Source organism: Miniopterus schreibersii (genome assembly GCF_964146895.1).
Source record: "Miniopterus schreibersii genome assembly, chromosome: 2".
Classification (NCBI taxonomy): Eukaryota; Metazoa; Chordata; class Mammalia; order Chiroptera; family Miniopteridae; genus Miniopterus; species Miniopterus schreibersii.
In genome coordinates this window covers 179,210,324-179,222,514 of record NC_138102.1, presented here as the reverse complement: position 1 = coordinate 179,222,514, position 12,191 = coordinate 179,210,324, and the positions used below count along the sequence as shown (strand labels likewise).

Here is a 12,191-nt window from a genome sequence, read left to right as displayed (position 1 = left end):
TAAAATGTAATTACAAAACAATTAAGTAAGAAAGAAAAGGTCCATCTGCCATCTCACATTAACACGACAAAATGTGATTTGACTTGTTGCTCCCCTTCCTCTCCCTCCCCCCTTTATTTTCGATGCTGTTGAGCAATGCCGCCTGGACTTTGGATGTACATTGTTTTGTAGCAGTCTGAGCTGCTTGATACTGACGTCATGGTGATTCCCCCCTTGCACATCTTACTCAGAGTTACTGAACTCCAGTTTGGCTGGTTTTATTAATGCATTTCCTGCCCCTACTTCCTCCCCCACTTTTCCTCTTTCCCAAACCTCTGTTTAGAGCTGTGACTGTTCTTTCTTTGTCCTTCCTGCCCGTGACACCCTCCCTGACTTTCCCTTTTCCCCTTTCTCGGTCTCTTGACCCAAGTTCTGTTCCTGCCGTCCCCTCTCTTCCTTTCCCCCCCTTTCTGCTCTGTGCAGCCCTTGGTCTCGTGCTGACTGGTGGGCTCTGATTGGTTCTGGCCATTTTTCTTTTAAGTGCTTGGGTGCATTCTGCCCCTGCAGCTGGTGGGAGCTCTGGCCTCATTTCATCCCTGTCGTGGGAGTCCCGCTCCTCTCTCCCTTCGCCCCCAAAGTGATTGTTTCTCCTTTCTTTACTTGTGTGTGTGTGTTTAACAGCATGCTCTCAGTCTCATCATTGTTGTATCCCATTCTTTCTTTTTAAATGTGAAATGTTTGTATTTTTTGCTGGGTTAAACTAGAGTAAATGGAGTTTCAAGTTCTTTTCCTCACAGAAATATTACCACTATACAAATCCTAAAAGCATTTTTTTAGTTCCAATTCTAAAATTGGTCTTTTTATAACACAATTTTATCACTATACAAATTTAGCATGTAAATCCCCAGAGGCCAAATAAGACATATTTATATTTTGTATATTTGATGATTTTTTTCAAAACGGACCTGTTTTATGACCTGACAACACAGTGTAGAAGCAAGTGCTGCGGTCAGGCTGCGCCTCCTTGGAGCTGTGAGCTGGCTCTGCCCGGGCTCCGGAGCTGCTCGCCTCCTCCTTCGCCAGCACCATCCTTTACGCCCTGACCCTGGCACCGAGAACGCTTTGAATTCTGCCGTTCTGTGACGACGGTGGAGAGGGCCATCAGACAGGAAACAGGCTTTATTTTTTCAGTTATTTTAAGTGCCTAATTTAAAGGCCTTCTGAAAACTTGATTCATAAATGACTAGACCACATGGTGTAGAAAATTCACAGTGGTTCTGAAGACTGTGAACATGGAAATCTAAGTTCCTATATTTGTTTACTAACTTCAAACAGTAAAATCTTGTACAAACATACTCAAAATGCTGAACATTAGAATAGGTTAAATTCACAGGTTTATTTTCTTATCCTCCTGTAAATCTATTTCCTCTATTTTATTGAACTTCCGAGTTCATGTTTCTAATTTACTATTTTCCCGTATTTTTCTTAATATAGAGACTTCTTTGATTAAGAGATCTCTGAAGAACTTGCAAATGTATTTTTTCTTTGGAGTACTGGGTGGTAAAGTGGCCCTAGTTTTCCATTTGGAGACTAAGAAACTGCATTTTACTCTTGTTAGCCTCATTTAATAAACACTTTAGTTAAAATACTTATATTAATATTTTATATTGCTATATTATTTAAATCAATGCTCTTTAAAATTTACATTTTAAACTGAGTACTATGTTATTGGATGAGCAACATCATGTTTCTTAATGTGGTCTACTTTTCCCCTGCCCCTTTCTGTTTTTAGGTGAATAATGCTACAGCACGTGTAATGACCAATAAGAAGATGGTCACACCATATGCAAATGGTAAGAGATTACAAGTCATCTTCAGAATGGTATCATTTATTCTTGTATAAATATAGGAGCTTTTCATAAACATCAAAGAATCTCTCTTGATTTCAGTCTCAAAACAGTTTGTTTCATTTACATGGAAGTATTTTCTTTACCTAGGAGGGTATTTTATTTTTAGAAATTAACCTTTTTCTTAGAATTAAGCTAATTTTTTAGTTATTAAGGTGTTATGGTCTCAGTAAAGTTCATCTGATACACAGTGTGAACGTGTCATTTGAGATTACCTGTTAAGTTAGGTCCCACTAGAGTACTCTTATTTTTAGCTGCTGTAGTTCTTTGTAATACATTATTAGGCTGGTCCATAATACCCCTGGATGCCCACCAACTGTTACTTTTACTGCTAATTCCTATTCATCTGAGCATGAGTAGAGTAGAATAATTCTTGACCCCTTGCTGTCCTTTTTTTCTAGAGGTAACAGCCATGGGGGGGGTGTGTGTTCTGTTTTCTATTCCATGACTACATGTCATGTAGTGAGTTTATACATCTTTTTCATTGAGAAGAAAATTTTCTGTGACTCTTTGGTCTAACAGAAACAGAACTTTTACATCAGTTGTCAAATTTAATCTAGATTCGTATTCTCTAGATGAGATGGAATATCATTTTAATCTTCTGTACAAAAGTGGTTTGCAAATTGTGTTCTACAGGACCATCTTGGCTGGGGAAGGAAACTGGATGGATTGGGTCCTGAGGCTTCCAGCTCTACTTTGATCTGAGCAACTCATTCTCTGTTGTATATTTTAGAGTTCTGCAACTCTTTTATCTAGAATAAAAGGGGGAGTTTCTCCCTTTTTAGTGCTTTGTGAAAGTTTGGACCTAACTGCTAGAGTGACAGTATGTGCTGGTAATGTCTTAAATCAAATAGGAGTATATTAGTATTGAATGTATCCCATGAAGTCGTCAATAAGTAGATTTAACTAGCTTTTCAAACAGATGGTACAGGTCAGCATAATTGCATTTTCCCTACTTATTTTATCAGCGGCTTATCACGTGGTTCCACTGCCTCCCACTGTACCTCGTTTTCTTCTTTTCACTGCTCTCACAAAAGTGGAAGTGTCTGCAATTCTGATGAAAATGCAGTGCAGACAAAAAAGGAGAGGCAAAGTATGTTAGATTTCCTTTAGCTCCCGGGAGAGTGGTGGAACTCAGGTCACAGATTCTGCTTCTAGGTTTGACTCACTTTACTCTGACCGTGAGCCAGTTTCCTAATCTGCCTGATCTGTTTTCATCTCTAAATTTGCAGTCACAGAATTCTAGCATCAGGAAGCTCTTTATAAGTCATCAGAATTCAACCTTTTTAGCTTCTTATTATTTAGGAAATTAAACCCAGAGAAATATAGTACATACTCATTGTCCCACAGGTGATACTTATCTTGGGTTTTGTGAAGATCAAAATTACATAAATGTCTGTGAAAATACATTGTAAATTGTACAAAACTGAACATATTCAACATTATTGACAGCATACCATTGTATACCATTATTATAATGCGCATCCATTGTATGCATTTAAAGGAAGTGCTTAAGTAATAGTGCCATTGATAGGAAAGAGAAGGGTCATTTTTTAATATTGTTCTAAATCAGTATTCAGGTCTAATGGAGCCACACTGTAGAAATCTGCCTCTGCAGTGTTAAAGGTTGTGACCAGAGTGTGCTGGGTGCCCTTCCGGCAAATTTGCAGATTTTATTTATGGTGGTTGGAATTACTTGATCTGTCTGACATTACAGGGCATTTGCGTTCTTACAACTCCAGTAGGCTTTAAACCCAGATTTGGGCCAATATTTACATAGAATAATGAACGGGCATGTCTGTGAACAATAAAATAATGAATGGGGATTGGATTGATTCAGAATGAATGGGTTTTCTCTTGAATAATGTAGCCATTTAAATCTGGTAATTGACCTCTTCTTTCCATTCATAATTTTACGCAGTGGCACAGTGTTAGGCCCTTGAGCTAACTAATATAAAAGAAGTAAACCAAAGAGCCGGTCTTTTATATTGCCATCAGAAACATAATAGGGCATGTTTGCTTATTTATGTGTAAAATTCAATAAATATTGATGATTAAAGTTTTTGTATGTAATTCTAATCTGTAACAGTAGGCATTTTATTTAACACTTGCCATGTTCCTGTAAATATAAAGAGGGAATGAAGAAATACAATTGATACCAAGCCTAATGTTTGCAAATACTTAAAATTTTAAAATGCTTAAGCTAAGGTTCATCGGCAGTCTAGTATCCTTTAAAAGTCTGATTAACTTAAATGTATTCATTACAAATTAAAATCTCAGAAGACATGTATGGAAGTTGGTAGTGTAGCTTGAATTTTATTACTGTGTGTTTTTCGTTGTTGGCTTGGTTAACCGCAGTGAAGCCCCAATGGTAAATGCTGATGAAAAGAGATTTCCGTTTCCCTGGAACCCATCAGCGTGGTATAAGGGAACGGGGAGTTCCGAGATCCAGGCCAGACTTGAATTCAGTCAGAGGGCACCTTCATAAAGCACCCAGGCACTGAGCAGTGTTAGGGTGGCACATGAGAGTGCGTCACAGCGTGATTCAGAGTGACGTATACTAGACTCTGCCTTTTTTCCTTTTCCTGGACAAAAGAACAGGTCATTAGGCAGTTCTGTGGGAGACACTGTACCAAACCCCAAGATGTGCTTACTTTCCTTTTCCCTTCCCATTCCCTTTCCCTTGTCCCCCCCCTCCCCGTTTTTCCTTCCCCTTCATCCCTCCCCCTCCCCCAGCCCCTCCCCTTCCCTTCACTGTGCTAGTCCTGCTTAAAGATAATCGGGTCTGGAAGCGTCATTGCCCTCTCATATAAACCCCAAGTGGCATTCTGAGGAAGGGATGGGACTAGACAGAAATAACCCCCGGTCTGAGGCCAGCTTGTGCATCACTCCGTTGGCCGTATTCCTCCTGCCGTCGCAAATGCTCACTGTCTTCTCTTCCATTTCAGGTTGGAAATTAAGCCCCGTGGTTGGAGCTGTATATGGCCCCGAGTTATATGCAGGTAGTATTTAAGTTGGTTTTTCCATGTGTGCTATTTAACTGTAACAACATCTGTTGTTTTGCAATTCACTATTCCTTTGTAATCTTTTTGCATTTTTTAAATTTTTTTAAATGCAAGCAGCATCCAGCTTTCAAGCAGATGTGTCCCTGGGCAATGAAGCGGCAGTGCCCCTGTCAGGAAGAGGGGGCATTAACACTTACATTCCTTTAATCAGTAAGTAGCCTATGTTGGCCTGGCATGGATTTTGACTGTTGTGAGTAAGCAGTGATGTGCTACAAGTCTTTTTCCCCCAAGTATAATGCATAACTGAAAAGGAGGCATTCTCAGGGAGATAATGCTGTCAAGTCAGCGTTGGCCCTCTGGTAGAGTAGCACTTAAAAGCACCGTCAAGACTGTCGATTTTCCTCAGCTCTGTTCTATCTCAAAGTTACTTTGACATGAGCCATTTTGCTCCAGCAAGAGGTAGAATTAGTCCGGTGGACGTGGAATTGGTGTCTGCATGCCTTCCGGAGCAGAGCACCCTTAAAACAGACCCTTAGACAGCGTCTGCCTCCTTACAGGGTACAAGGCAGCAAGGGACAGAAAGTTTCCCTCTCACCTTACATTTCTGGATTAAAATCCTTTAGATAAAGGAATAAAGTTGACTAATGGGATGAAATGCCTGAAGACTATTGTGTTCCTTGGAGTTTTGCACCCTGTAAAAACACAAAAGAATGTTCCTATGATGAATGATTTCGATATGCACATAATAATGTTGGAAACAAGGTTAATAATTGGCCAGTTAAAGAGTTTATATCAGTCCATTTAAACTGCCCACAGAAATGAAGTGTCATCTCTCACCATGGCAGGAGTTCTCTGAGCTTTTGACTGCTGCTCACGGGCTAGCATTGCGATGCCAGAACTGGGAGGGAGCAGAGAACTCGCTGAGATTGTGATGAATGAGGTGTGCCACTGCGAGCTTTTGCATATTGGTTCACTTTCCCTTTCTTTTTCAGAAAAGATGTGCTACATACTTTTTAATCTTTCCTGTAATTGGTTCAAAGTAAGTTGTGACTGTACACCTACTGTTGAATCAAAGTTGACATTTCTGTCATATTTTGGGTCTCCCTTTAGTTCCTGGATTCCCTTACCCAACTGCAGCCACCACGGCGGCCGCTTTCAGAGGAGCCCATCTGAGGGGCAGGGGGCGGACGGTTTATGGTGCAGTCCGAGCGGTACCTCCAACAGCCATTCCCGCCTATCCAGGGTAAGTATTAGATTCCAGAATAAGCAGTCGGACAAGAAAATACCGTGGCCCTCTTATAACTTCTGGGACGTTGCCGTGCCACATAGTAGAGATTCTACGAATATTTGCAAATTAATGGAGTAGATGGCAAGAACCAAAATATACCATCATCAGAATATAACAGATATCAATTCATTATGTAAATCTTCATTTTGGCCACCTTAAGCCCTCAAGGTAGTGGCTTAAGACAGTAGCCAGAACCGTCTTGTGTTTACTAGCAATGTGTTGGCATGGAGTTCACTCAGCATCGCACGAATGTGGATTAACACTACTGCAGAGAACCAAAATAGGAGCTCAAGATTGTAGTCCGAGCCTGCATCTGCTGTGCTCACCCCCATCACCACCCTGGGCTGGGGCTGGGGCTGAGGCTGAGGCTCTCACATGTGCCCTCCCTCTTGCTTTCACTGCCTGGGTGGTGAGCAGCAGAGCTAGTTACCCACAATGGATTTGCTTTCTTTGTAGGAAACAGATAAAAAGAGGTTAATTCAAAGATGAACCAAGTCCAATTGAATCAAGGGAGAAAGGGAGAAGTAGGAAGAATTAAACTGCGGTTGGCTTCTGAGTGGTGGTAAAACAACTAACGTAGCTGAGCATCCTTCACCCTTGGATTTCCGCGTGGAGGGTGCCTCATGCAGTGGAATGATTCCATAGCAACAAACAAATCCTTTGTTACTGAGTGGGGGGAAGGAGTGAAGGTGGCAGCTTTTGTTTTTAGTTGTTTCTCAGGGTCAGCCTAAAATGTATATTTTTCCAGTGGACTTTTTATAAGGGAGTTGTATCAAGTACTTTCCTTCCTCAGAGATGTGACACTTGCGTTCTTTACCTTTTCTCTGCCTGTGACAGGTGTGTGTTTTTTCCCATATTCCTACGGAGGAATAAATGTAGAGGCAGAGGAGCCTGTTCATTACCACTTAGTTAAAATCTGAGGGAAAGAGCCTGATTTGTAGGTCCTTTTCTGACAGCACTGGCTTTCAGGTGTGCCAATTCAGCATGCATTAATTGACTCAGCGGGCATGCCGTTAGGGGTCCTCCACTCCACAGCATTAAAGCATTTTTATTAGACAAGATAAGCAAGCAGGTTGAAGTGGGCAGGCTCCAGAAGCTACTGGAAGGGAACTGCCTTAAAATCAGCTTCTGCTCACAGTGCACAGATGTTCAGCTCCCATGCATCCCGTCATCTCCATCTTCTGCCGTTACTTTAATTTTATCCTCTCACCTCTCACTTGACCTTTGACCTTCAGCCTCTGACATCTCCTTTTAAAGAAGTAAATAAAGATGCAGTATTGTTTCATCAAGAAATAATCAAGTAAAACATAAAAACAAACCTTTCGGAAGTTCTGCACACTAGGAAAATTGTTCATGAAGCGTTTTCCATCTCAGTCCAAGAGATTTGGCCGTTACAGTTGCGGAGAGATGCCACTCAGCAGGAACGTGGGGCTCCTTTGTTTGCACTACTCCCAAGTTACTTTACAAAGGGCTCAGTTCACTCCTACTCAGCCTAGGCCATTTCAGTATATTGGCCAAACCTGAGAGCACACCCTCTCCCAGGTGTGTCAGGTATATTTGCTCAAAGATATTTTATCTTTATGTCTAATTACATCAATTTCCATGCATTACATTGAACACTAATCTCCCATGTTTTCTTTTTTATTAACTAAACCACCTTATTTACATGGAAGATGGCAAGGAATAAGTCCAGTATTTTATGGGGAATGGCCTAAAATTGCTTCTCAGCTTAGTAAACTAATTTCATCATTAATCATTGTGTTCTAGCTTCCTTGTGGTATTTGATACAGGGAATATTGAAATTCTTCTAGAATTTAGGTGAATATTCCCAATAAGTGATGCAAAATTATTGTAAAATTTATTCATGTTTTTAAGGTCACCACTTTTCTCTATAGAAGAAATATTTTTCAGTCTTTTTCCTGTATCCCCATACTGAAATAGTTGAAGGTTAACTAATCACCACTTGGCATCTATGCTTTGCATTTTAGTAGACATCTCATTATGAACAAGTCTCCATTTTAGAAAAGTGCAGTTGAGAGGCAGATTACTTTCTGATACCATTCTTTAACTGCAATCAGAGACTCTGAAAATGGATAGGACTTAGCTAAATGAACATCACAGATGAGTTTAATTTGCCTGTTGTGTAAGACAAAGCCACAGCATATGTGGGGCATTGCAGAGTGTGACCCTGCTGTCTTATAAACACAACAAAAGTCACTGGAAGTAGAATTCAGAAACTTTCCTGCTACATATAAAAGTGATTTCATGTTCAAGTTGAAAATGTGATGTGATGATTTTACTTGCTAACTTGTTTACTGTAACAGAGAAGGTAGTGGTGAAATTTTCCAGTTTGTTTAGTTGAATAAACAATAAACATCTAATTTAAAATAGACAAATCTTGATTTAACATTTATGAAGAAGAAAGTCTTATCTTTTAGCTCTACCACTGTTCTATGTCTCTTAGTTCCAAAATAATGTTTTGGGGAAATTATATGCACAAATGCCAAAATACCTCAAAAGGTTTGAAATCTGTATTTTAATTTTAATAGTTTAGTCTTGCTTAGGATTAAAACAAAAAGATTCATGTACTTTGCTTGATTGATACAAATTAATGTTCTAAACAGGAAAATAAACCCTTCTGCTCCTAATCAGCAACCTTTTCAGTTTTATTCTTTTAAATAAAACAGGTCATGCCCAGAACTCTAGTTAACAATTGTATTTTTCAGAATTCCATGAATATTCTTAGGATCAAAAAAGAACCCTTAAAATCTTCCCGTTACTCCTTCCCACTCTGGATTATATTGTTACTATCTGGGATCCCCACTGCACCTTTCAATTCTTGGACCTTGGACCAATCACCTTAACCTTTATAAGCTCATTATCTCTGCTTGTGAAAGCAATGCATTGTGGGTATTTTTGGTTGTGTTTTTTTTTAATTACATTTCTCTATTTACTTTGGTCAGAATTGATTGACTTGTTTTTCTGAGGTGTTGCATTGGTTCTTAAAATGCTGAATAATAATACTTTGCATGCTTGTGTGATCAGCCAAATCTTATCGCATGTCTAATGTGCAGGGTAAAAAGCAGGTGATGTATGGATATCAGAAAAAATTTACATGTTACTACGAAAATAAAACAAAATACTAAACATAATTTTGGAATATACTTTTGCCTAGGTCTTGCCTTAATGGAATTCTTTGTGTTCAGTTTTTTCATGTTAAACCCCTCTCTTCACGCCAGCCCCCACACCCCTACCCACCCACCGACCCACCCACACATACACACACACCTTTTGCCCCTCTTTAAAGAAAAACTTCCTCCTAGGGCAAGCTTATTTTACAAATACTCCAGGTATGAAGAGTTGATGTTTCCAGCAGATTTTCAGCAGCTATGTTAGGCCCTCTGGGCATACTCTATTGTTTTCATCTTACTTTAATTGCCAGACATCCAGGTGGGTCATTCCAGGTTCGCATTCCTTTCCTTCCTCGCGTGTCCTGGACTTGAGTAACTTGTGTGCGCTTTCCCATCTCCTCACTGACTGGCCATGGCCCGAGCCCAGGTCGTGTATTCATACATCACCTGCCCGTGTAGAGCGCATGTGCATGCTGCCGTCCTCAATAACCGGAATGTGTTTCTGTTCTTTTGTTTTTTTGTTTTTGTTTTTGTGTGGATTTTCTGCAGTGTGGTTTACCAGGACGGATTTTACGGTGCTGACCTCTATGTAAGTACACACACTGGGGCCTTCTCGACCCCACCCCCTGACAAGCCAGCCTTTTTTTTTCTGTTTCTTTGGTTTGATTTGGTTTTTTAAAATATAATTTATTTAGTTTTTGTTTTCTTTTTCCTTGTGGATATATATATATTTATATATTTAAGAATGCAAGCATGCTTCTCTGCCACTGCGCTTGCCCCTGGGTGCAAAAACTAAGCCTTTGGGTTTCCATCATTGCCAGAGTCAGTCTACTGGACATATTCTTTTCCCTTCCCTATACCCACAGATGGTCTATGGATCACTAACATATTTGCAAGATTATCAGCAGGTTTAAAGTCTTTTATTACTGTCGTATCATGTGCATACATAAATGACTGGACAGCTTAGCCTTAAACCAACTCTTTCCCTTTTCTGCTTTTCTTCTCATTTCACATCCCTCTTTAGATCATTAGAGCTTTGATTTAGGTAGATGGCAGTAAGCTTTCTGAATTGGTGTTTTCCTGTTTTCCATACTTTGAGAGAGCACTATCATGTGAAAGTGAAAGAAGGGGTGGATGCCAGTGGAGAGTGGGTAGGAATGAGAAGAAACCAAATACTCAGTTGCCTAAGGCCTTTCTTTATCAAAAGGTTCACAACTGGAGGGTCTCTTTCCTTAAGAGCCATCGAGAGGGAAATGGGCAGAATTAGCTACCCAGACTTCTCTTACACACATTGGACTATCATACATGATGTGTTGATTCTACCAGCCATGTTAACATGCAATCCATTACTTAGACTGTCTAGCTATAGCTGGAATTCTGTGATTGGTTTGTCACATTTTATTTAAAATATGGACAAAGTGATCTAACTGACAAAGAGTCAAAGTTTGTGATTTTTGATGTCTTTTGTTGGGACCTCCCCAAATGACCTTTTTCTGAATGCAAGCTTGGTCTAACCATCAGATCACTAAGGAACAGTTGTGTGAGATAAATTTGTCATCATGAAATTATTTCTTGGCCTAGGTTACAATTGTTTGGAAATGCTTTCTCCACCTTTACCCCCCAAAATCAATAAGGGTATCTTTTTAGTGAACTAATTTTCACAATCAGCCAAAGATTCTCTGGCAATCTAAAAATGTTTGAGCACTTTCAGAATGTACTTGAAGGGTCTGTGTAGCAGAAAGCAGAGATAGTATAAGATGATCCTATGAGGTGCTGTAAGCAACTGTACACACCTGTCCCATGTAGAGTAGACCTTCACAGTACCCTTTAATTTGACAAGTGCTTCAAGGAACCTTAGCCATGATTCGGCCCCAACCCTCTCACTTCATAGATACGTTTCTCAGAGAGATTGTGACTCACCCCGGATTACATGAGTTATTTTTATAACCAAACACAACTAATCCATATTTCATTACCTCTTAGTATTTAGTCAAAATTCACATCTTTCCTCAGATGATTTTCAAGAGGTATTGAAAGGTGTGTTCTTTTCTGTGCTCACAGTGAAACTTGAGGATTAGGGAAATATATCCTAGTTTTACACCAAGTTACACTTTTCTAAATGTGCACATTTACATGTGATCTTAGCATGTACATTCTGTCATGTACATTAGTATCCATATTCTCATGAAACTCATCTTTATGTTATTAAAGTTGTTTTCTTGAAATCTATTAGAGCATACTTTTTCTATGAATTATTTCTTAAATCAAGTTTTTTTCCTCTTGAATATGTTCCATATTTGGGGATTTTTTAAAAGTATGACCTAATTCCACCTGAAGTCAACCAACCAAAAATATTTGTTGACAGTTCTCTCCCTTCCTTAGTTCACAATATATGATTTCATTAAGAGAGAGATGATGTTTCTGCACTTGTTGAGAAAAAAAAACCTTGAATTTTTTATCTTCTTGCTGGATTACCTTATCAAGCTAAACAGAAGTAATTCAGTGACCTTACTAAGTGTTTTTGACCCATGACCCCTTGTTGATGAAAAGACTTAATAGTAATGTTATCATTTTTCAGTTCCTATCTTAGTGCGGTTACTTGGAGGAAAAAGTTGGTCACTAGAGCTGAAATAGTATCCGAGTCTACTAATGAAAATAAGAATACATTATGAGCTAAATGTTGAGTGAGGCCTAATATAACTCCACTTTTAAAACTTTATGCTCCCTATTTCATCTGTGAGGGAGTAAAGGGTGTGTCTTAAAAACACACACAGGAAAGTGCTGTTGTTTTACCTTGAGTCCGTTCCGCTTCTCTCTGTGCCTTCCATCTGTGGAAATCTGTCGTGTGCTTAGCTCTCGTTTCCTCAGAGGGTAGGTTAGG

General features: G+C 39.5%; 1 protein-coding gene across 20 annotated transcripts in view; it reads left to right on the top strand.

Moving 5' to 3' along the window:
- The window catches only part of RBFOX2 (RNA binding fox-1 homolog 2), a 249,203-nt gene that overhangs the window by 223,021 nt on the left and 13,991 nt on the right, over positions 1 to 12,191 (top strand). For 9 of the 20 annotated variants that reach the window (XM_081129945.1, XM_081129941.1, XM_081129944.1 and 6 more), the window contains 4 exons: positions 1,772 to 1,832; positions 4,835 to 4,888; positions 5,009 to 5,101; positions 6,002 to 6,134. In XM_081129945.1, the coding sequence (XP_080986071.1) occupies positions 1,772 to 1,832; positions 4,835 to 4,888; positions 5,009 to 5,101; positions 6,002 to 6,134 (341 nt within the window). Of the gene's footprint in view, positions 1 to 1,771; positions 1,833 to 4,834; positions 4,889 to 5,005; positions 5,102 to 6,001; positions 6,135 to 9,859; positions 9,900 to 12,191 lie in introns of all 20 variants that reach the window. The other 11 variants (XM_081129943.1, XM_081129940.1, XM_081129930.1 and 8 more) reach the window with 3 other exon arrangements.